The sequence below is a fragment of the Caretta caretta genome, chromosome 2, assembly GCF_965140235.1.
Source record: "Caretta caretta isolate rCarCar2 chromosome 2, rCarCar1.hap1, whole genome shotgun sequence".
Taxonomy (NCBI): domain Eukaryota; kingdom Metazoa; phylum Chordata; order Testudines; family Cheloniidae; genus Caretta; species Caretta caretta.
The window spans coordinates 72088163-72114609 of NC_134207.1; the positions used below are offsets into that span (position 1 = coordinate 72088163).

Sequence of the window (26447 nt, forward strand, 5' to 3'; positions counted from 1 at the left end):
TTCAAAACTTAACCAGTGAGAATGTGGCATGTAGAAGGCAAATAGGATTTGGCCTTTTATGGGCAGATCCTATTGGCACAGTCTTAGCACAAATTTATTTGGGGGAGGAAAGGGAGGTTGGATTTGAATGCTTACATAGAAAGGGATAGAGGAAAGTATTCCCTCTATAGCATGTTGCTATTGCTGAGGGGATATTTCTTGTGAGAGAAGTGTTGTAAGAAAATGCATATTTTTATTTCATAAATGGCTAAAGAGTTCCTTTGTGAGGCTACTACAATAAACTTTCAAGCTTTCAGTTGGTTTGCAGCTCCCTTTGGAAGGCAGAAAAAAAACACAACGGTAAATACTTGAGCAAAGAAAAGTGTTCACTATCAAAGCATCAAAATAAATAGAAAGTCTTAAAAAAACAATTCTGATCATTCGGCCTTTGCCTTCCTGTTTGAAGTTTTTTAATATCATGAAGGCAAAAATACGTACATTTAAAAGAAAAATATAAAAAATGACAGCAAAATCATCTTTACTCTTTCTCTAGTATCTTCTTCATATGATAGCAGGAAGGCTTTCATTATTATATTCAAAAATACCCAGTTTGTGCTTTGAATTTGTCTTGGTATAGTCTGAATGATTAAAATAATTTTTATTACTCTAATTTGTACTTCTTCACAAATTATCATAATTGTGTTACACAGCATATGAACGAGTGGTTTATCACAGATCTCCAGTAGGCTTTAATTGTTGATCCCTCCCTGTTTGGGTTCTCTGCTACCATTATTATTATGAATATCTCTGGGTTATTTTACTTCTAATTTTTTCTTGGCAATAAATAATTATTTCCCACCGATGTCACATCTTATCTATCCTTATGTGTCCTTCCTAAATAACCTATGTATGCATTTTGAACTACTTTGTTTGGATGTATACTATTTATAATGCATAACCTTTGATAACACCAGCAAAAGAGTGCAGTTTTTCATCTTTAGAGACCAAATGATAGAAATCGCCATCTGTTTGTCCTTCCAGATTCTTTTCTGCTTCCTTGTTACTTTTATGTATCAGTGTGTAGCTTTTTAATTTCTCTTTAGCTGGATCATTAGTCAACCAACTGGTATGCAAAAGGCGGCTTCTTTTATTTCACAGTGAGAACAGATTTCATGTTGTGTTTTACATGTTATGCTTATATGTCATTTGAGCAGATGCTCCCTCTTTTTGTTCCAATTACTATAGTATCCATATATATTGTGGCAGCAATTAGAGTGAATAACATAAAATCTGCTCTATAGATTGGCTGAGACAAGCGATAAATAAAAATTGAAAATTTGTTTCCCATTCAAAAGTTGAAATCAATATGTGAGGCAGGTGCTTAGTATATAAGACTTACAATATTTAACACTCAAAACTCAATTAATTAAATCAATATGCATTCCCAGTAAGCAGCTTTATAATGTCTGGCTAGAAAGGTTTTGCCTTAATTGATTTTAGTAAGATAACAAAACTCTGTTCATGTGATAAATATAAACATAATAATAATAATAATAATTAATAACTTTGATACTAAGATTCCTCATTGGAAATAAATTGTTTTAAGTAACTTCATGAATTTTTTAGCATTGGCAATCTGCTTCTGGGCTTTCTATAACAATAAATGAGAGCGTGAAAGAGTCAAATGTATTATAACATCAAATGGCCTGCCTTAGAATGGTCAATACATCTCCCAGTTTTACCCGATTGTAAACGTCGTGTCCCAAGAACATAAGTTAATCAGTGACAAAAGAGATGAAACGTGGAAATGACAAATCCATTTGGATTTTAATCTTCTGTTTTCCTGGTTGTAGTTAGTACTGGGTTTTGCTCACGTTTAAGCCAACTCTTTTGGCTGTTTTAATTAATACCCTACAACATGGCTTTCTGCCATAGCATCTTCTGAAGAATCTACATGGGATTGTTGTTTGGGACCTTAGACAAAAGTCTCATTACACTTGATGGTACTTAGCCATTCTTGAATCTCCCTTGAGCATAATTAGTATCTTTTGTTTGTGATGCGGTAATTAATAATAATTCCTTTTTCAAGACAGCTCATTTGGAGGAAGAATTCTGAATAGACAGTGAATATTCTCAAAGGAGTTATGCTCTCCTAGGCAATCTAAAATTCTGTGCAGGATGTGTATCTTTCTGTTCATAGACATATGGAATCCTTGCCTTTAAACATTTCATCATTTTCACATCATGCTGCCACTATGGAATTACTAGTTCTAACTTTGGGAGCTTGTAGTTACTACAGGTTTCCGAGACAAATGATGCTGAGTTTTAAATGGTGCCTAGTGCATATTCACAGGCAAAAAATGAAGGTGGAGATCCGGTTGAGCTGACATATCAGTAACTTAATGGTATAACATATTACAAGAATGTTTTAATTATCCCCAAACCAAACAGGAAATTCAAAGTTAAGGTTAAATTTTAAAGGAACCCAAAGCAGTTAATGTATTGAAATGCACTCTTGAGGCACTCAAACTACCTTAATTGTGCCTTTACCAAGCACCATAAATGGAGGGGGCAGGGAGTTAAAACTTCATCTTTTAAAAGTCAGTTTCATCTAGTTTGACACCACATTCACTAGAGTGCTTTAATTATAATCTTTTGCTTGGTACATGGTGTGACTACAGGGTAGAGATAAGGTGGTTTGAATGCCTGGCTCTGCATGCCATAACCATACAATCATGCTGTGTGTGGTGTTTTATATATGTACAGAGAGAGAGAGAATGCTACATCTTGACTTTGTGTTTGTATTTCCTCTTCAGCAGAGATATTACGGTAGTAGTAGTTTGTTTATATATATACATACACACACACACACACACACACGCATGTTGAAGAGGGAACACAAATATATATAGAAAATGGAACACAAAAACAAAGTCAAGATGAAGTATACATTTTGGGGCAAAGTGATTTGGGGGAAAACTTTTTTTTAATAGGATATGTTTATTCACATAGCTCACAATCATGATATATTCATATTTACTGGAAATAATTATCAGTAGTAGTAATTTTTATTTTAAAAAAATCTATAAAATAGAAGATAAAAGAAGCATGCAATAATATCAGTTGAGCTACCTTAAGTTGCAGTGTTTTGAATTGAAGTTTAACTTCAGTTGCTTGAAGTTTCTGAAAGTCGTCTTCCTGAATTTAAATCAGGAATCAAAACACCCAGAGAAATGGGAAACTGGGAAAAGGTGAAGAAATATGGCATTCATATTCACTTCTTAAGGAGGTGTAGCACATGGTGAATTACTTACCTCCACAAAGTGAGATCTGCATTAACTGTTTGTAGTTAAAAAGAAAGCAAAAGCTTAAGGGGGTGTGAGACACATATGCATGGAAAGGTTGGATGTTGATGTTAGGGACACCTAACTATGAACTACTTTCTTTTCATCTTCTTTCTCCAGTGGATTATTTTACATTAACTCTGGCCTTTTGTCTGCTATAGCAATGGCAAAAAATGCTTTTTGTTTTACAAAACTAAAATTAGTGGTGGTCCCATTTCATACAAATCCTCCAAGTTTGGGGAAGGGGATTTGGATAACTGGTTCTTGTTTTAGTCCATCTTTACTGCTGTATCCTCATTTACTTTCTCATCTAAAGCAGGAATAATGTTATGAAAGGCACATTATATCACACCCACTGGTTGAGGAGGGAAAACAGCCCCAAAATCCTGTCACTACTAGAACCAAGCAGGAGCTGGAGTAGCAGGGAGAAGTAATTTGCTCCTTCCCACATCCGTCCTTCCATTGCTGCTGCCTCTACTCACCCCTACCTAATCTGAGGTAACTCCTCAGTTGTCCTTTCCTCTCCCCACCACAAGGTATGTTGTTGGGGAACCAGTGTTTCCACAGCCACTTAAAGCAGCATTGCCCTGTAGTTCACCACACTGTGAAAGAGGAGTTGGGAAGCACTTTTACCAGCAATCAGCTATAAAGCCCATCCCCCGGCAGCAACAGTAGCCTCCATCCATGTACTTAGCATTTTTGTATACGGAGGTTCAAGGGCAGCATTTGAACCATAAACAAAGAGTTTCTCCTTGATTAATGAGATGAAGTCTGGCTTTCACCTTTGGTGCTTCTCTGACAGAGGAAGAATTGTGGAAATCTTCCATGTTGTTCCTTACTGCTGCTGTTATCATACACAAGAGTTTTGATTTCAGAATGTTTCTTTTGTTGATTTTTGCATAAGATGCTATGAGACATGAATTCTGTTCTCTTAGAGATGGGGTTTTAGGAATATGTTTTGTTGCTATCCACCATAAATAGGAAGACTCTGATAGGAGCCAGAGCTGTGTACTGTTCGCCCTCAGAGTCCCAGCTGTACTCATTACAATAAAGTTTTGTCTTAATGGACCTGTGACAGATCATCATTCTTGCAAGCCATGTTCTCCCAAGTTTTTAATTTTGTGTGGTGACTCTAGTGACATTGTAAAAAGTTCTTCTGAAGGTAATGGGTTTATGCTTTATATACATAGCTATATTATCCAGTTATTTTAGCTGCTTTCAGTACTGCAAATGTTAACACAAAGAACACTTTTCTTCCTTGGTAGTAAAGGAAAGCACATGAAATGATTTATACCTGCAGTGTGTGTTAATGTCAAGTTTTTTTTTTCTGTTCAGCTCCTCCGCAGTTTACAGTGAGCCCTTACAATCAGGTGGTGATAGAAGGGCGCACAGTAGATTTCCACTGTGAAGCAGATGGTAATCCTCTTCCTGTGATTGCCTGGACCAAATCAGGTATAACCAAATCTAATTTAGATCAAATTTCTGTGCTGCATTTTATATATAAAATAAATAAAAACAACCTCCAGCCCTTTTTTGTTGTTGTTGTTGTTGTTGGAAAGAGTTACTAAGTAAATCAAGAAAGTATTGCATAGAATTACTGAAATTGGGATATTTAAAGCAATTTGTATTTATCTGACCTTATCTCTTTAATGTCATCACAAGTGTACAAAAACCCCACATGCTCTGGTCTGTCAATGATGCTGGTCTCAGTGCCCAGTCATCCACTTTCCCCATATCCATCCCCATGCCTGGAATTCCCTCACAGACTCGGTTTGCCAGGCAACCTTCCTCTTGTCATTCAAATTCCTCCTTACGATCAACTCCTTCTGCAACACTCGCAAGAAGTAGGATGAAGACAACATTTCTATTTTATAAGATGTTTATGGTATATACATACAATTTAAAGAAACAAACCAATCTACAACCTGTTCAATCGTTCTAGGCCCATGCCATTTCTGAGTTTGTTACCCTGTAACTTACTTTCCACAATCACAGCCTTTCTGTTTTCCTTTCTAGCCTCAGTTGTTGACCCTTAGACTCTTTGGAGCTGGGGCCTTACATAGTGTATATATTTACGATGAGCTGCCTATTGGTAGAATAATTTTGCTTGCTGTAACATTAATGACAAAAGATAATGTTACTGTTTAACAAAAATCTCACTTTACCTGGTTTATGTTGTCTTTTTTAAATTAAGTATATTGGGTGGACTTCTGTCCTCCTTTCCTCAACTAAGCATGTGCATCTTCTGTTGAATTTTGCATGCTTAACTGAGGATAGAATTTAGCACATTGTAATTTTGGAAATACCCATAGATTTTTGAAAGGTCACTTCATAACATCTGCTGCTTCTTTTTAGACTGAATAGTTATTTCCAAGCAAGCAATAGCAAAATAAGTTCATATCAGTATGTTAATGTTTTGGAACCATCTTCTTTTATGGAACCTCTGGCTATGTAATCAATTTGTAATTATGTGCTAAAGGGAGCTAGATAAATTCATGGAAGATAGGTCCATCAATGGCTATTAGCCAGAATGGGCAAGAATGGTGTCCCTAGCTTCTGTTTGCCAGAAGCTGGGATTGGGTAACAGAGCATGGATCACTTGATGATAACCTGACTGTTCATTCCCTTTGGAGCACCTGCCATTGGCCACTATTAGAGGACAGGATACTGGGCTTGATGGGCTTTTGGTCTGACCCAGTATGGCCGTTCTTATGTTCTATTCTTATGTAAATTGCACTATTGGTCACAATCTGCCGTTGTACAAGGGTTCAACACGTGAGGATTTATCCTCATGTTACTAAATAGTAGTGATATGTTATGGACTTAACTTAGTAATTTTACTAGAAATGAGGAAATAGCTCAAGGGGGTTGCTTGGCAATAGAGTTTCAAATTAGCAAACAACTCAATACCACCTGATCTTCAGTTTTTGAATTTTGTGGCAATCCAGTTTACATGGTGGAAATAATACTGATATAGTCACCCTGAGATTACATGGACAAGTTTATTTATTTAATAAATATTATGGAATTTAACCAGTTAACAAAAACCTTAGTGTCCAGCTAACCTCATTCCTTCCTACACCACAATACTAGTGCAAATCTGGAAGCTAAAGAAAAAGGGCTCACTTTATAACCAGTTTCTGATTACTTTTTTCATAAGACAGATTCTGATTGCTTAAGTTGTTTGAATCCTTACCAAATGTTCAGGTTTACTGAGGTGGGGTGTGTCCTAGTGGACAGAGCAGTGGACTTGCATTCTCTTCCTGGCTGTGGTACTACCCTGTTTGAATGACTTTGTACAAGTCAGTTCACCTTTCTGTGCTCAGTTTCATCATCTGTAAAACAGTAATTATCATAACGCTTACCTCCTGTGTCTAAAGTGCATTTGGAGACATATGGAGTAAAAGCACTATATGGGAACATTATTATTATTACTACTATTTGAGTTCAACACCTATCTACTCTGGCTCTCCTTCAGATCACATTGTGAGCTCTCTGTTGTCACACCCCTTAATAAAAAGCAACACTATTAGCAAGATGATGAATAGCTCATCATCTGTCCATGACATTGAAGCAAGCAACTCACATTGCTCAATAACCCATTGTTCCCCACTCAAGTACTGTCAGCATATACTAAAATTAAATCATTTAAGTTTTCCAGAGATGAAAAACTACTGTAACAATTCATTGGACTTCCTGGTCCTTCAATTTCTCTTTTTGTGGACTGGATCTTTTTTTCATAACAAGGTCTAAATAATGAATATTAGCCCTTCCGAATTTGGTATTATCAAACGTGATCAAATGCTCTTTGAGTTCTCTGCTAAGTTGCTGGCAATTTTAATGTTTTAAAAGTATGAGTAAATTAACATCTTATTTAATAAGCAAAGAGAAAAAGACCAGCAATGGTAGAATTTGAAAGGAAAGAGCAAAATACTCACAATTAACCAAGTCAAGAATTTTAAAGGGAATGCCTTTTAATATATATTGCCTCCCAAGATGTTAACTAAAATAATAAAAAAAAACCCAAACCCTATGACAAGTATGTAAATAAGATGAGTGTAATTTACCATATTTATGTCTCAGTTGTTTGACACATTGCAGGAAGTCATCTGCCTTCTGATGGACGCCACACTGTGCTGTCATCTGGAACATTGCGTATTGTACATGTGGCCCAACATGATCAAGGCCAGTATGAATGCCAAGCTGTCAGTGCTTTGGGGGTAAGGAGAATGACCGTCCAGCTGAATGTGCAACCCCAAGGTAATAGATGAGGTGTTTTGTTTTCTGCTGTTTTTAAGGTTGTAAATATACCTAGAAACTTATTAGATGGTCACACTTTTAATGATAAATGTGTATTTAGAAACATAATTTTCACTTTTGGGGATAGTAGACGAAATCATGGTTTGTTTTCAGTACCAGAGTCCCATGTATAACGGAGCAAAACCATGGTTTGTTCATTTCACATTTCTGCCACACTGTATTTTGGTGCGGAACAACTCCAGTAACACTCCACAGGCTATTAGGAGAGGATTCCAGCTCCCATGAAGCATTTCTGTGGTGCTGGGCAGAGAATTTGGCCCTATAGAAATATAAATCCTAAACAAAAAATAATCCCAGGCTATATTTATCCAGTTTCCATATTATGGAATATGGTAAAATTATCTATAAATATATTTCTTGGATTTACAGCAAGCAGAGTGAATTTTCCTTGTAATTTAAAAGGGTTTAATCCATTAATTTAGTACCATCAATGTCAACATTGTTACTTGTGAGGACACAAGAGTGCCTCCCCAATGTGTAAAGTGGGATTATTACTTCCCATAAATATTTAAAGGGCAATGATAGAAGGAAATGATTGTTTCTATCAAACACCAGTTGTAAAACAGGAAGTAAGAGGTTATGTTGTTAAAGATCAAATTTAACTTTAAAATTAAAATAAAATTGGTTAGGGCAATGGGGTAGTGAACCATTTTACTTAATGATGTACTCATCACAAATGCAGAAGAGTCATCTAAATCAAAAGTAGGCCCATTTATTGCCTAAAATAGTGTTTTTCTTTTTTGATGCAACATCCTGAAATAAGCGAACTCGTCCCTTTCAAACATATTTTCTATGATTCTGTAATTTATGATAGTACCGTTATAGGTATTTTTTTCCTGCTAACTTTAGACATGTTTCAACATATGAGTATCTGTTCCCTAAACTATAGAAACAGAAAATTTAACAAAGGACCTTTATATGATCTTAGGGCTCATCTGAAAATAAGTAAGCCTAGTGAATGTTATAGCATGAATGTAAGTGGAATAAGACCTTTCCAAAGTTTAGTAAGACTTCTCTATTGTTTTCTAATTACATGGGATAGCATGGCTTTGTTGTTCTCATTACAGTACTAAGCTCTGAGGGACAGCTCTCCAACTGATCTAAATTGTCATAGTTCCAGTGAGGTCAATGATGCTATAACAGTTTACACCAGCTGAGGATCTATTAGCCATGGCAAACCTAGTCAATCCAGGAAAGTGTAACTCAATAACACTGTTGGGTATTAGAAGAGATGACAATATAAGGAATGTGTGTTTGTGTTTTCTGCAGCTCTGCCAGTATTTTCTCAACTTCCGCAAGATACCAGCGCAGAGGTTGGAAAGAATGTAGAGATTCCTTGTAGTGCACATGGAGAACCTCAGCCCACAATCAGCTGGAGCAAGGTAGGGTTACTTGATTATATCTACGGGGCTTTCGATCTTGTCCAGCTGATGCAGAACCTTAAAAGCAATGGACCCAGGATTGTTTAGTTGCAGCTGTAGCTTTTACCAAAATACAGACACCTATTATAATCCTCAAACAATTCTTTTAAAAATATTTGTTAATATTTTTGAAAATGACAAAGAGCAAACTTCAGCAATTTAGTCTGTCGTTTAAAGGCCTGTATTGTATTTTTGCTATTTTACATCAGAAAATTAGCAAGCCAATCTAAGGGCAGATTCAGTCCCTAATTATAGATTAAGAGCAACACAAGTGGATGGCATAAATTGGTCCTAAGTATTATTTCTTAAAAGCAACATATTCTTCTTTTAAAACAATTTGACAATCTAAAATTCATCCAAAACAGATCAGATTCATTAAAATATTACATTTTTGAAGGCTTTAAAAGATTAAAAGCTCTATACAAATCTACTGTACATAAAAGTTTTTTTAACCATAGCCTGTTTTCAGTAAAAGTACAAAACAAGGGTTGAAAGAGTGTGCTGTGCCAGACTTAAAGTCTTGGGATTCTTTGGGACTGAAATGGCCTCCCGCATAAATTAGGTGGCCCAGGGGGCTGCTCTAAATCATTGCAGTTCTGCCTAGAGGTAATGCTATAACCTGGAGCTGCACTAGAATCTACAAAGTCGTCGTCGTCTGTCTTGCGTTAATCCCATCAACATAGTCCACTCTGAGTCCTCTCCATCCAAAGTGCTATGTTCAATCCATATCCTCTATCATACCACATGCTAACATGTCTTCCTTTATGACATCCCACCACGTCTCCTTGGGTTGGCTGTCGTAATTTTTGGATCTGGTTCTAAGAATAAGGCTATGAGTTGAAAATTCACTGAAAGTACCTTTATTTCCCAAAAGCTGATTGGTTTTTACCAAAGGAAATACATCCCATATGCTGTACTCAAAATGACTATAAACCTCTACTGCAATAATGCTTCCCTCATACTATAAGCAATGACCTTATTAGAGTGAAAAGGAGGACCCACTACATCATCCAGGTGTTCGTGGTCTTCGTTGCTCATTGTTCAACACCCTCTTTTGTATCCTATGCTTAGCTGTGAGCTGCACTTATTTCTGTCAGCTACTGTCTGCTTCTCTCAGACTCTTCCTGTAGCAGCGGTCACAACCCTTCCTCTTATAGTGGTTTTGGCGAGCTTAAATTAGTTTGTGGTTTTAACTAACTCAAAATACCTTTTTAAATCATCTTAATCTACCTAACAACAAAACTAATTATCTGCATAACAATAGTTACCTTATTATTTTTATATCAAATGCCATCTTGCATTATCTGTATTCCTTCACTGGCCTGTATCTTTTTTTCTTCAATCTTCATCTCTTGGACTCTCTTACCCATATAGTTGTCGGAACTGCACTTTACATGACCAAACCATCAGAGCTCGCACTCCTACCCTAGAATCTCCAAAGTACTCTGTGCTATTGAGATCCTGCTCCCAGCCCAATCTGCCCTTCTCCTCCTGCAGCCCCACTCATGGCATGCTCCCATGTTGGGGCTTAGTTTTATCCTAGATGGTACCTGTCCTGATGGAATTCTTGCTAGGGCTTTTTTACATACACAAGACTCCCTCCCAAAACTTTAAGTTGCTACACTGTTGGAGACTCTATACATTTCCTTTTACTTTCAGTTGTGAAGAAAGCCTCCTAATTTAAATATAATCAATAACTAACACTTTACTATTACTTTTTTTCTATAGAAGATAAAGAAAAAAAAACAATTTGTATTTAACTCTGAACTGATTGTACCACTCCTGTCAACTACAAAATAAGCAGACACTTTGTGAAACAAACATGTTAACCCCCCAATTCTCATTGGTCCATTCTCAGAGGCTAATAGCATCAATAAGATTTCCTGACTCTCTGAGAGAAAATACTTTGCCCAAATAGTCCTTTGTACTCAGCCATTCGGTTAGTTACACCAAGAACTTCTCCTACCTCCACAGTGTTTTCACAGGTCACCTTTGCACGTTACTGGGTACAGATAAAGCAGTAAGAGGGAGGGGAGTAGCACATTAATGGGAAAGAAAAACAAAGCAGATCCCCACCCCCCAACTTTGAAGCACTCTGATTTATATTCCTATGCCCTGTCTGTGGTGGAATCTAAAACATTTTTTTTCAGTCCTCGACAAAAATTGTTCCATGTGTTCAGGGCCTTCGTGAATCAGACTACCTCTAGTCAGTAGTTGATTTGAGATGTTTCATTAGTAATAGTTTTCCACCTTTTCAGAGAAGAAATCGAGAGACACCAATAACATGCACTTTGGGTGTTTTTCTTTGTAGACTGGTGTTCAGATTACTGAGAGTGGCAAATTCCATGTGAACTCGGATGGCACTCTTACAATCAGAGACTTAGGACAAGCAGACCAGGGGAGATATGAATGTGTTGCAAGGAACTCTTTTGGCCTGGCTACAACCAGTATGGTGCTGACTGTTACCAGTAAGTTTCCAAGTAGCTGTTCCGCTACTAATGTTTCAATTTCTGAAAATCTGCCTAGTGTCTTGAGTTGTAATAATTGTAGAGTTTTTTGACAGGCAAATCGTAAATATGTTTTTATTAAATATTTAATTGACAGCACTCTTCTCTTTCTCCAGTTAGTAGACATTATAATGTTAAACATCAAGGAAAATGTAATATATGTCAAGGAAAATTATCCCCTCATGAACATTTACCTTTATCCTTGTCTTTTTTTGTTAAACCAAGAGCAGTTTGTCCCCAAATAGCTTTGAGGTACTGGTTGCCATTTCAAAAGCAGGTCCTGTATAATGTTAGCAAATATCTTTTTTTAAAGTGTTTGTTAAAGCAATAATACCTTTCAAGAAGTAGAATTTCTTTGAGACCCAAAATTGAACTGAGGGAGAGTTAAGCTTGAGAATGTATTTCACTTATTATTAAAAAAAAAAGTTAAAAGAATATTATGGATTAAAAAAACCAAAACCCCTCAAAAGTAAGGAAAGAGGCAGATACATTATGATTAAATGAAAATTATATGACAAAGAATATTAGAGAAACAAAAGGTGGGTGAGGTGATATCTTTTATTGGACCACTTCCCGTTGGTGAGAGAGACAAGCTTGCACAGAATTTGGTCCAACAAAAGATATTACCTCACTCATCTTGTTTCTCTAATATGCTGGGACCAGCATGACTACAACAACACTGCATAAAACAAAGAATGTCATTACAGATTAATTGTATCCAACAAAAAGTTATTTCTGGGATTTGTAACACAATTATCATGTGGCAGTCCGATTCAGTGTCACTAGAAGGGGATTTATCAGCTGCATGGTATGCCTTGGGTTACATCACATTTTTTCTTTTTAAGAAGAAAACTCTACTGCATTCAAAACAATTGGAGTGACTTGGTGCATGAAGAAATCATCAAGAAAAAATGTTGCGTGATTCCCCCCCACCCCTTCTTTTCTTTTTTTGCTCTTTCCCTGTGTGTACCCATTTAAAGGTCATTGTAATAAAATGCAAAATTTAAGAATGTAAGATGGTACTTTCTGAACACGCTGCAGTAATTTTACCATCTGTGCTGATCTCCCAATTAATTCTATCCTACAAACTGTAACTTAACAATGCATTACTAATGACTAAGGAATCCAAAGACAAATGGGAGGATGATGTTAATGGCTTTGCATGGCACAGTTTTGTATGTCTACTTTCAGGGGGGTTGTTCTTGGAGCCATTTAGGGTTGCATGCTAAAAATGCCTGTATTTTGGCATCTGTGTGCACGCTCTCGCTCTAGAGTACAAAAAACTATTTGGGCAAAGTATTTTCTCTCAGAGTCAGGAAACCTTATTGGTTCTGTCAATCTCTGAGAATGGACTGATGAGAACTGAGGGTTTAACAAGTTTGTTCCATAAGGGGCTCCCATGCTTATTTTGTAGTTGACAAAGGATTGGAACAATTTAAATAAAAATGTAAATAAAATTTAAATAAAAACGGGCCTTTATCTTTTATAAGCCCCCCCCCAAAGTAATAGTAAAGTATGTAGCTTCTGTTATACAACAGTAACAACGATCCGTGCATATTATCTTCTATTTATTCTTTGTTTGTTGTGACGTCAATTGAGCATAATATATTGCATGTATTATCCCATATAAAATTTTATGTGCTCTCTCATTTATATCCAAAGTATCTTGTAGCTTTTTTAAACATGCTGCTGTATGTTGTGTAGATTGCTCCACTGAGCAACCCGTAACTTCCCTCAGTATATATAGTCTCGTGAGAAAGCACCACTTAATATGAACTACCATTGTGACTAATTTACATGAGTTAATAACCTCATCAGATGTCACTACCCTACCATTTTCACAATGAACCTCTCATGTTGGAGAGCTCCACTGTTTTCCTGGCTTTTACTAGGGAGCAAGGGCTAACTGGAAAATGGGTGAGATGATGGGAATGGACTCTCTTGCTTATTGTTCTTGGGGTTTTGTAGTGTTCTAGAGCTTGTCTGTGATGGAAAGGTTTTTACAAGTCCTATTTAGTTTACCTTATACCCTTCTGCCTCTTCCCAGATGCTTCATTTTTATGATGCTAACTTCCTTTTTCAAATGTGACTTCATAGTACTGCTTCATGGTGAGGCTTCCTCAATATGGCCAGTCTGCTTTACTCTGACAAAAGAGTGACAGCGTGTGAACATGTGGCTCTTGTTTGATTGTGTATGCTGAGCGCCTTGCCCCAGAAGTGCATTGTTCCTAAAAAGCAATGTTTATGGTTTCTTAACAATTGGGGTTTGGGGACCTCAGACTGGTTCCTTTTATGATGACCAAAATGTTGTTGAAAGCTCAGTGTACTTTGTCCTTGTGACCTTTCTACTGAGATTCAATTCCTATTATGATGATTTCTGGGGGCTCCTTCTCCTCTAAGAATTGAAGTGAGACTCATTTCACAAAAGTCACTAAGCAGCTGTATGTTGATAACCGTCTGTCATTACTAACTGGATCTGAACCAGTGATCCGAAGGTGAAAAATTCCTGTATCTCTTTACCGATGCTGAACATGCCAGCTAGGATTATTGTATGGAACATAATTGTCTATTCTTTGCAATGCCTAATATAAATGTCAGGATTTACAGCTTTTTTTGTTATTGTAAGGCTTGTCACTTTAAAATGCCAAATGTTATTAAGTGCTATTTATATCACATAAATTTGAACTTTAAAAATGAGACATTTCTCAAACTATGGATTTTTTTTTTGCAGTAACGCAAGGTAGACAAGCTGGTGATAACTTTGTTGAATCATCCATTCTCAATGCCATCCAAAAAGTTGACAGTGCAATTAACTCCACAAGAAGACATTTGTTTTCGCAGTAAGAATTTATTTGATCTTTGCTCACAGAAAATGTTCATATTTTTATTCTGCTTAACTTGTGTGTGTTTTTAAATTACAAAAAAAAAATATTAGAGAGACAAGGTGGGTGAAGTAATATCTTTTATTGGATCAACTTCTGTTGGTGAGAGAGACAAGCTTTTGAGCTTACACAGAGCTCAAAAGCTTGTCTATCTCACCAACAGAAGTGGGTCCAATAAAAGATATTACCTCACCCACCTTATCTCTCTAGTATTCTGGGACTAACACAGCTACAACAACATTGCATTCAAAAAAGTGTCCTGTAATGAAACATTTTTTTTGTAGCCAGGACATGGCTTGTAGTCAAAACATATTTTTGCTTGTAGCCAGGACATGGTTTCTTAGTAGTAGTCATTATCAGTTAAACTTTCAAAGGGAAGGTCATGCTGCTCAACGCAGAGCAAAGTCAGAAAACGTATTTTTTTAGTATTTCACCTTTTAGGCCCATCTCTATCGCTATTCAGCTGCCACCTGACTACTTTATGTGGCTTACTGCTTCAATGTGCCCTCTTGCCAAGGGCTAACCTAGGGAGGAACTCTGTAGCCAAAGCTTTGGAAACAGGAGGAAAGAACCAAACAGAACATCCATAAAAAGTTAGCTTTGCTTTTCCTCCTTCTCTTCAGGACAGGAACAAAGTGTTTGGTCTCTTTAGTCCCTGTGCTTCCTCCATTGTGCAATGCAGAGGGGAGCAAAGTTGTAGAAAAAGCAGTTAAGTTTTAGAGGCTGTCACTGCTGCAGTACAGTACAGAAAAAGGGATTGACAGTGCTAACCCTGAGAAGTTTTCATTCCTTTGTGAGCCTTAGGTTTTTGTTTTCTTGGTGAAATCACTATCTTATGATTCCCTCCATGAACGGACAGTAACTGTATTATATTTCTTTGGCATTTAAGTGTGGAAGGTAAAGGCAATAATATGTTGCAGTGTGGCTAGACACCGGAGCTCCTTTTTTCTTGTTAGTCATAAAGTTCAGGTCAATTCAGTCTAACCTTTGAATTTTATGGTAGCCTTCAGCCATTCCTGGGTGAATAGTAGGCTATCCCTTTATTTGGAGGGGCAAGTAATTGACACAGTTTTCTTTCTAAATGCTTTTTTCCTTTAACAAAAGGGAAATCAGAAACTAGTCCAGAAAGGATGGTCAGGAGAAGGTAGAATGTTCTTTCCTTGAAAATACCATAAATGTCTTTTTATGAGTTCGCTGTTGGAGAGTCTGAGGGTCAGATGAGCAATAATATTTTCTGTGATATCCCACTGCAGAGGGTCAAACGCATTGCCTTTGTTTAGTGTTAACAGTCCATGATTGCTTTGGCTTTGCTCTATAACATACACAAAACACCCATATAAGGGGAGAAAATTAAATATTTTATTGCATGTGGGTTTCTACACACCATCAGTTTAAGACTATTCTCTTGAAGCAGGCTCACTTCTTCGCGATTATTTTCAGATGTTGAATATCTATAGAGAAACTCTGGTCATATTTCTACATAGAAATTAGTTTTAATATATTGGTTTCAATAGGTCCTTTTCATTTCTGCAGGCGTCCCCTCACTCCAAATGATCTGTTGGCTCAATTCCACTATCCACGGGATCCTTTCACTATAGAGATTGCAAGAGCAGGAGAGATTTTTGAGCAAACACTTCAGCTGATACAGGAGCATGTTAAACAGGGTCTGAATGTTGATTTTGATGGAATAGGTGAGTATCAGTAAAAGCTACTATCTTTTCAGTTTGCAATGTATTGCTGTATCTCACCGACGAAATTTGGCCTGCAATAATATCTTTTATTTATACTGTTTTTCATCCAGAAGGAACTGAGGATCTCAAACCATTATACATAGTGTATTGCACCCAGGGTTTATACTGCACCTAGCCATTCTACTCTAGTACCACTGCACAATTTAGGACAAGAAGTGAAAAACCATTTATCTAGTTGAAACTATTGGGTGATTTTGGATATAACAAATTACCAGAGCTGGAAATTGACTGTAACACTGGACTTAACACGTCTACATTTTTGAAAAGTGCTTTAGTTACCACAAGTAACCAGGACCTTTCTTTTACTCTTGCGGAAGATGCCCCCTCCACAGGCACAGTTCTCCTTATATCATGGGGCTTTGGTTCAGAAATGACTTAAAGGCAAAGGTGGCATTTATTGAGTTTCTTATCAATGCCCCATAATGTAACAGGGAATTGCAATAGCAGAAGAACCATCTTTCAGATGAGAAATGATAAGGATAAGGAAACATTTGTACCCAACTTCTGCATTAATGTACTTACAGTGGCAGAAACAATTGTCTTTGTATTCTTTGTATTCACTTGTCTATATTTCTTTGCCTGCAATTACATTTTCTAATCCTCTTTTTGATACTGTCATACTATTCTAGTGTGAGTTGCTCTTTGTTTTTCTTCAGAATTCCATCTCTTTCTCTCTAATGGCAGTTGCATTCTATTGACTATATTATTCATTCACATTTCTTTATTTCATATTATCAAATCCATCTTGTCTTGTCAATGAAGGAGTGTGACCATTACAGGGTGTCTATACATTATATGTATTTCAAAAAAATATACAAAATCTTCTATTATTTCATAGGGCTCTTCCATTTTGATATTTCAGTTATTATTGCAATATCAAAAATCAGCAATATAAATTATGACTACGGCTGCAAGTTTGTCATGGAGGTCGCAGAAGTCACAGATTCGGTGACTTTCCATGACTTCCATGAAATTCCGCAGCGGCCAGCGTGGCTGACACCAGGGCCGCCCGAACAATTGTCCCCAGGGCAAACTGCTCAGGTGGCCCCGGGGCCAGCCACACTGGTTGCTGCCGGAGCCACCCCCAAGCCAGCCACTCAGGCAGCTGCTGCGAGCAGCCCTGGGGGCAGCCACGCCAGCCACTGCTTGGCGGCCCTGCACAGCTATACCCGGGGACCACTCCAGCAGTGGCCGGAGCAGCGGCCTCGGAGACAGCTGGAGCAGCACCCGGAGTAGGGTTGCCAACTTTCTAATCACACAAAACAGAAACACCCTAGCCCCACCCCTTTCTCGAGGCCCCGCCCCCCTCTCACTACATTTTCCCCTCCCTCAGTGGCTCACTCTCCCCCACCCTCACTCACTTTCACTGGGCTGGGGCAGGGGGTTGGGAGGTGAGAGGGGGTGGGGGCTCTAACGAAGGGTGGGGGCTCTGGAGTGGGGCCAGAAATTAGGGGATCATGGTGCAGGAGGGGGCTCCAGGCTGGGACAGGGAGTTAGGGTGCGGGAGGGGATGAGGGCTGTGGGTGGGGGTGAGGGCTGTGGGTGGGGCTGGGGATGAGAGGTTTGGGGTGCAGGAGGGGGCTCCAGGCTGGGGGGTGGGGCCGAAGGATTCGGGGTTAGGGAGGGGGCTGTGGGTTGAGGCACGGGGTTGGGTGCAGGAGGGGTTATGGGCTCTGGGCTGGGGATGAGGGGTTCAGGGTGTAGGATGGGGCTCTGAACTGGGGGAAGAGGATTGGGGTGTGTGGGGGGGTGAGGGCTCTGTGGTGTGGCCAGGGATGAGGGGTTTGGTGTGTAGGAGGGGGCTTCAGGTTTGCAGGGGTTCAGGGCTAGTGCTCGGGGTTGGGGCACAGGCTTACCTTGGGCGGCTCCTGGTCAGCAATGAGTGGGACTAAGTCAGGCTCCCTGTTTGTCATGGCTCAACGCTGCACCCTGGAAGCAGAGAGCAGCAGATCCAGCTCCTAGGCATGGGGGCAAGGAGTCTTAGTGCGCTGATCTTGCCCACAGGCACCAATACAAAGCTCCCATTGGCCACCGGGTCCTGCCCAATGGGAGTGGGGAGCCAGTGCTCAGGGTGGTCTCCCCACTTAGGAGCCAGACATGCTGGTTGCTTCCAGGGCGCAGCGCGGTGCCAGGACAGTGCGCTGACCAGACTTTTAACGGCCCGGTTGTCGATGCTGACCGGAGCCTTCTGGGTCCCCTTTCGACCAGGCATTCTGATTGAAAACTGGACATCTGGCAACCCTCGCCCGGAGCAGGAGCCCTGGGGAGCAGCAGCCCTCGGGGTAGCCACACCAATCACTGCTCAGCAGCCCCAGGCAGCTGGCCCTGAGGCTCCCACAGAGCAGTGGTCGATGGGGATGGACCAGAGGCCCCCCAGTGCAGCAAGGCCAGGGCAGCTAAGATTTAGTCAGGGGTGTTTATAGTGAAAGTCATTACTTGTCATGACTTTTACTAAAAGTACCCAAGACCAGGTCTTAGCCTTAATTATGACACAATAGCACAGAATAACCAAAAATGTTGTATCCCTTCAAAAAGAGGAAGAGAATGAATCTTACAGACACCAGATTCAGTCTTTGAGCTTGTAAACTCAGATGTGTCCAAAATTGGTAGTGTCCAAAACCCACTCACTGCTTGTTAAAAACTGAATATTATAATGTACCCAAAATTGTTCATGAAGATACTACTATATTTTTATTACTTGCATGCAGTACCGATAATATAGCTGTCTTTATTTTCTGCAAAATCTGTACCTGAAGGAAAATCCTATGGTCAAAGAGCCCTTGCTGAGCCTAAATCCTAAGCATGAGCCTAAATCCTAAACATTTATAAGCCAGATTCCTCTTAGTACACTTTAGACGTATTTGTCTACATTTTGTTTTCAACATTTTGTATGCATCTTGAAACCTGATGATATGCATAATGTAAATTTCTAAATACATAAATATTCACAGTAACATAAATCTCCAAGAGCTGGTTTCTGCTATAATGACCAGAATTTAGGAAGTTTGAGGTATCACAGTATTCCCAGATTTTTGCCCATGCCGCCAAATTTCTTGCTCTCAGAAAGTTACAGAAAACAAGTTTCTCTACTAGAAATCTCCCAGTGTTTGAAAGAGATAACAACCAGGAGCTATGTTAAAAATTTAGGGCTGAAATTTGAAGATAACAGCTGTTGCCTAGAAGCATTACTTTAATTTAGAAGGGCAAATCCTTTGCACCTCTTCTCAGCTTTATATACAGCCTTAAATTATCTTCTCTGAAAGGGATAAAACCCACAGTTAGGAGAAAATGGAAATGAGATTTGCAGAATAACCTAGAGGATGATCAATGGAGTCAATGAGTAAGAATTCAGACTCTGATAAAGTATACAGATTTTGTTTTGAATTTCATTTTACAAATGGCTCTTTGGAGTATAATGATGACAGATGCACTCACTGAAATATTTTTCCCCACACAAATCCCTCATGATTGGGCTTTGCTTAATAACTAGGCGAGGGTCAGGGAGAGATGGACTTTACTCCACAAACCACGAGCAGGAATAAGGTAGCAATACAGCTCGTCCTTGGCTGCTGCTCTAATCCTTTGACTGCAATATTTGTTGTGACCCTACTGTATCAGCTGAGGTTTAGAAGTTTGTGGCAACTGGATCCACATATTTTCTGACTGTATAGTCACCCCCTTAGCCCATTGTGTGTGGAGCTGGTAAAGAGCTCATCTCCACTTTGCACAGGGAATCATAGAACTGGAAGGGACCTTGAGAGGTCATCCAGTCCAGTCCCCTGCACTCATGGCAGGACTAAGTATTATCTAGACCATCCCTGACAGGTGTATGTCCGACCTGCTCTTAAAAATCCCCAATGATGGAGATTCCACAACCTCCCTAGGCAATTTATTCCAATACTTAACCACTCTGACAGTTAGGAAGTTTTTCCTAATGTCCAACCTAAACATCCCTTGCTGCAATTTAAGCCCATTTCTTCTTGTCCTATCCTCAGAGGTTAAAAAAAAAATGTTTATCCCTCCTCCTTGTAACAACCTTTTATGTATTTGAAAACTGTTATCATGTCCCCTCTGTCTTCTTTTCTCTAGACTAAACAAACCCAATTTTTTCAATCTTCCCCTATAGTTCTTTTTTTTTTTTTAAGACCTTTAATCATTTGTGTTGCTCTTCTCTGGACTTTCTCCAATTTGTGCACATCTTTCCTGAAATGTGGCATCCAGAACTGGACATAATACTCCAGTTGAGACCTAATCAGTGCGGAGTAGAACGGAAGAATTACTTCTCGTGTCTTGCTTACAGTGCTCCTGCTAATACATCCCGGAATGATGTTTGCTTTTTTTGCAACAGCGTTACACTGTTGACTCATATTTAGCTTGTGATCCACTATGACCCCCAGATCCCTTTCTGCAGTACTCCTTCCTAGGCAGTCATTTCCCATTTTGAATGTGTGCAACTGATTGTTCCATCTAAGTGGAGTACTTTGCATTTGTCCTTATTGAATTGCATGCTATTTACTTCAGACCATTTCTCCAGTTTGTTCAGATCATTTTGAATTTTAATCCTATCCTCCAAAGCACTTACAATCCCTTCCAGATTAGTATCATCCACAAACTTCATAAGTGTACTCTCTATGCAATTATCTAAATCATTGATGAAGATATTGAACAGAACCGGACCCCGAACCGATCCCTGCAGGACTCCACTTGTTATGCCCTTCCAGCATGACTGTGAATCTCTGATAACTAGTCTCTGGGAACAATTTTCCAACCAGCTAAGCACCCATCTTATAATAGCTCCATCTAAGTTGTATTTCCCTAGTTTGTTTATGAGAGGGTCATGCGAGACAGTATCAAAAGCTTTTCTAAAGTCAAGATATACACATCTACTGCTTCCACCCTATCCACAAGGCTTGTTACCCTCTCAAAGAAAGCTATCAGGTTGGTTTGACAAGATTTGTTCTTGACAAATCCGTGCTGACTGTTACTTATCACCTCATTATCACCTCATTATCTTCTAGGTGTTTGCAAATTGATTTCTTAATTATTTGCTCCATTATCTTTCCAGGTACAGAAGTTAAACTGACTGGTCTGTAATTCCCCGGGTTGTCCTTATTTTTCTTTTATAGATGGGCACTATATTTGCCCTTTTCCAGTTTTCTGGAATGTCTCCCGTCTTCCATGACTTTTCAAAGATAATTGCTAATGGCTCAGATATCTCCTCAGTCAGCTCCTTGAGTATTCTAGGATGCATTTCATCAAGTCCTGGTGATTTGAAGACATCTAACTTGTTTAAGGTTTCAGAGTGGTAGCCATGTTAGTCTGCATCAGCAAAAAGTGTGGCTGATGTGATTAGGCCCTATGATGGTGTCCCCTGAATAAATATATGGACACAGTTGGCAACAGGCTTTGTTACAAGGTTAGGTTCCTGGGTTAGTGGTTTTGTTGTGTGGTTGCTGGTGAGTATTTGCTTCAGGTTGGGGGGCTGTCTGTAAGCAAGGACTGGTTTGTCTCCCAAGATCTGTGAGAGTGAGGGATCGTCCTTCAGGATAGATCCTTGATGATGTGCTGGAGAGGTTTTAGTTGGGGGCTGAAGGTGACAGCTAGTGGCATTCTGTTACTTTCTTTGTTGGGCCTGTCCTGTAGTAGGTGACTTCTGGGTACTCTTCTGGCTCTGTCAATCTGTTTTTTCACTTCAGCAGGTGGGTATTATAATTGTAAGAACGCTTGATAGAAATCTTGTAGGTGTTTGTCTCTGTCTGTGGGGTTGGAGCAAATGCGGTTGCATCGTAGAGCTTGGCTGTAGACAAGGAATCGTGTGGTGTGGTTTGGATGAAAGCTGGAAGCATGAGTTTGTAGGTAAGTATAGCAGTCAGTAGGTTTCCTCTATAGGGTGGTGTTTGTGGCCATTGCTTATTAGCACTGTAGTGTCCAGGAAGTGGATCTCTTATGTGGACTGGTCCAGGCTGAGGTTGATGGGATGGAAATTGTTAAAATCATGGTGGAATTCCTCAAGGGTTTCTTTTCCATGGGTCCAGATGATGAAGATGTCCTCAATGTAGCACAAGTAGAGTAGGGGCATTAGGGGATGAGAGCTGAGGAAGCGTTGTTCTAAGTCAGCCATAAAAATGTTGGCATACTGTGGGGCCATGCGGGTCCCCATAGCAGTGCCACTGACTTGAAGGTATACATTGTCCCCAAATGTGAAATAGTTATGGGTGAGGACAAAGTCACAAAGTTCAGCCACCAGGTTTGCCGTGACATTATTGGTGATACTGTTCCTGATGGCTTGTAGTCCATCTTTGTGTGGAATGTTGGTGTAGAGGGTTTCTGCATCCATAGTGGCCAGGATGGTGTTTTCTGGAAGATCACCAATGGATTGTAGTTTCCTCTGGAAGTCAGTGATGTCTCAAAGATAGCTAGGAGTGCTGGTAGCATAGGGCCTGAGGAGGGAGTCTACATAGACAATCCTGCTGTCAGGGTGCCAATGCCTGAGATGATGGGGCATCCAGGGTTTCCAGATTTATGGATCTTGGGTAGCAGATAAAATACCCCTGGTCAGGATTCTAGGTGTGTGTCTGTGCAGATTTGTTCTTGTGCTTTTTCAGGGAGTTTCTTGAGCAGATGGTGTAGTTTCTTTTGGTAACCCTCAGAGGGTAATGGCTTGTAGAATGTGGTTTTAGAACACTAACCCAGGAACCTATCCTTGCAACAAAGCCCATTGCCAACTCTGTCTACATATCTATTCAGGGGACACCATCATAGAACCTAATCACATCTGCCACACTGTCAGAGGCTCGTTCACCTGCACATCTGCCAATGTGATATATGCCATCATGTGCCAGCAATGCCCCTCTGCCATGTACATTGGTCAAACCAGACAGTCTCTACGTAAAAGAATAAATGGACACAAATCAGACGTCAAGAATTATAACATCAAAAAGCCAGGCGGAGAACACTTCAGTCTCCCTGGTCACTCAATTACAGACCTAAAAGATGCAATACTACAACAAAAAATACTTCAAATCCAGACTCCAACGAGAAACTGCTGAATTGGAATTAATTTGCAAACTGGACACCATTAAATTAGGCTTGAATAAAGACTGGGAGTGGATGTGTCATTACACAAAGTAAAACTATTTCCACATGCTTATTTTTTCCCACTGCTGTTACTCACACCTTCTTGTCACCTGTTGGAAGTGGGCCATCCTGATTATCACTACAAAAGGTTTTTTTTCTCCTGCTGATAATAGCTCACCTTAACTGATCACTCTCGTTATAGTGGGTACGGCAAAACCCATTTTTCATGTTGTGTGTGTGTGCATATATATATGCTAAAACCCACTTCATCAGATGCATGCAGTGGAAAATAAACAGTAGGAATATATATATGCATGCATCTGATGAAGTGGGTTTTAGCCCACGAAAGCTTATGCTCAAATAAATTTGTTAGTCTCTAAGGTTCCACAAGTACTCCTCGATCTTTTAACTTGTTTAAGTGATTTTTGACTTGTTCTTTCCCTACTTTAGACTCTGATCCTACCTCATGTTCACTGGCATTCACTATGTTAGATGTCCAATCTCCACCAACCTTCTTGGTGAAAATCAAAACAAAGTAGTCATTAAGCACCTCTGCCATTTCCACATTTTCTGTTATTGTCTTTCCCCACTCATTGAGTTATGGGCCTACCCTGTCCTTGGTCTTCCTCTTGCTTCTAATATATTTGTAGAATGTTTTCTTGTTACCCTTTATGTCCCTACCTAGATTGATCTCATTTTGTGCCTTGGCCTTTCTAATTTTGTCCCTACATAATTGTGTTATTTGTTTATATTCATCCTTTGTAATTTGACCAAGTTTCCACTTTTTGTAGGACTCTTTTTTGAGTTTTAGATCATTGAAGATTGCCTGGGAAGGTGCAGTCCCCTGACTCAACCACTCTAAAGTGGCTTTCCTTCACTATGCAGTGAAACTACCAAAAGGGAAGCCTTAGGTGAATTTCACGCATAGAGAGCTGAGTAGAAAAATACTCACCTAAGGGTACATTAAATGTTTCCCTGAATTTTATTACTTTGACTCACCAGGAGTCCTGAAGAACACTTTGAAGTCATTGTAACAAATCAAGGCATTTTGTGAATAATGTAAAAGGTGTTAAAAGTGCATCTGGATGGCAGAATACAAGAGGGAGATGGCATGTGTTTAATGAGGCAATTGTTCTCTATGCTAAGAGCTTGTTCTAGTCCAAGAAATGCAGAAACATGATAGCTGCTGCTAGCATTTGACTAATGGAATCCTTTTAGCAAACTTGTAATCTCTTTCACTCTATAAACAACAATGCTTCTTGTTTCCTATATTTGATTTGTTCACCTAAAACACACTTTCTGCTCTCTCCACTTGGTTTAATTTTTTCCATTGCATTTAGCACTGTTCTGCCTGGAATTCTTTATGAAGAATGAGTGCAGGAAGGGTTATGTACAACATTCCTTTTCAGCTCTTACATGGCTAAGATGGTATGGTATCTTTTTTCACATAGTCATAGTTACAGGGCTAACTGCCCTCTTTCCTCGTCTTTCTGAGAGCATGCAGTTCAGGTCTTGGGTATCTTGCCCTTATCCATCTTTGAGTGCAATTCTACCACTTTTAGACTGGAATCTGGGGACAACAGATCGTCTGTGCCAACCATGGTTACCGAATAGGCCCCAGTAGATATCTGCATTTCTTCCCTTCTGGAGCCTGTAACCAGTGATTCAGAGAATAACAGCCTTCTTATGGTTATTAGAAAACGCAACAAATCATTAGGGAGAGTGATTTCAAAGTCATGTATTTAGTCTCATGTAAGCCTTCACCACAAGCTAAATTAGATGGGTTCCCCATTTGAGTTGCAGAAAAAAAAAGCCAGAACCAACATAATCCTTTTTGGAAATTCAGGCACTGTTGAAACTGAGTCAAGTGTCAGTTTGTCTCTGACAGTGTGTCCACTAGTCTATTGTCTACTCTCCTCTGACATTCCAACACACCATCTTAGAAATCCATTCCATAAACCCCATTTTGGGGTACAGATCATCATTCACCACTGAGCACCCCCACATTCATCTCTCACATAATATTTTGGGAGTTTTCAGAATGTCTGTGACACAATTAGAAAGATATATTGGTGATGGATATATAAACGTCATTTGTAGAACAGTGGTTCAAATTGCACCTCAAGTTCATAGAGACCAAACACCATTAGAATCTGTCAGTTCTTCTCACTCACCTGGTGCTTTCAGTCCAGTTTCTGGTGGGCATATATCCACATCAAACAAACCACAGTTACAGCTGGCACTAGGTGGCTCTCTTGTTTGCAGCCTCAGAGAATGGCTTAATGTGTATGATGATATTGGCTGACTGGAGTGTCATTCTTAGATTCTACATTGGAACCCAGCCAATCTAACAGCCCAGATGTGGATGGTCAGGTCAGATATGTCAGTGAGGTGGTGAGAAGAAGTTTACATGGTCTATTCATCTGTTCTTTCATTTTAAGTGCCTTGTAGGTCTATGGTTTTTTATCCCTTTGAAATTGTTATATTTGTATGGTTGCACACACTCTTAAGCTTCCAGCTCCCCTGAGGTAGCCTGGCATGGGTGGAGACTCATGTCTCTCTCCCTTCTGCCTGGGGTATTTCCAGGCTTCACAGTTCCTTGCCTTCACTATGTTATTCCCAGCAGAGGCAAGCTGCCCAGGCATTCCTGCTTGCTTTCTCTTCAGAGATGGACATGAGGAATTGTCAACAGTTATAAGTTACCACACAGTTCTTTCTATGCAAGCCTATTTTATTCTTCTGATAAAAGCACTACAGAGACTACAAATAAAAACAATAGAAGAAGCTACATGCATGCTAATAAGCATACCAGATATCATACCAACCAAAGGAGTCTTTCCAAACATCACCCAAAGGGTTTATTTTCTGGTGATAAATTCATTACAGTTTCAGCTCTGAACAAGCACCTTAAAACATGTTTAGTCCACACTTTATACAGTTATGGGGTCTTTGAGATGGACTTTTCAGAACCAAGTAATTAGTAGACAGTGGGTTTTCCTCTCCAGGGCATAGCTTCAAAAGGATGGATTTGAAGTGGGTTATTTGCATTCCCCTTACTCCCAGTTGCTTCCTAGTATATCCTCTTCACAGATATTGTTCCAGAAAGCCTTTTGATAATAGGAATGCCAAAAACACACAAAGTTGCTTTCTGTGGTAAAAATGTGCA

At 39.3% G+C, this 26447-nt stretch overlaps 1 protein-coding gene across 4 annotated transcripts in view; it reads left to right on the top strand.

Moving 5' to 3' along the window:
- PXDNL (peroxidasin like) overlaps positions 1-26447 on the top strand; it is a 282898-nt gene that overhangs the window by 194803 nt on the left and 61648 nt on the right. For all 4 annotated transcript variants that reach the window (XR_012666983.1, XM_075125228.1, XM_048840634.2 and 1 more), the window contains exons 11-16: positions 4659-4775; positions 7425-7583; positions 8913-9025; positions 11376-11532; positions 14303-14411; positions 15987-16144. Coding sequence is in view for 3 of the 4 variants with exons in the window: in XM_075125228.1 (XP_074981329.1) it covers positions 4659-4775; positions 7425-7583; positions 8913-9025; positions 11376-11532; positions 14303-14411; positions 15987-16144 (813 nt within the window). In the remaining variant the exon portion in view is untranslated. The remainder of the gene's footprint in view (positions 1-4658; positions 4776-7424; positions 7584-8912; positions 9026-11375; positions 11533-14302; positions 14412-15986; positions 16145-26447) is intronic.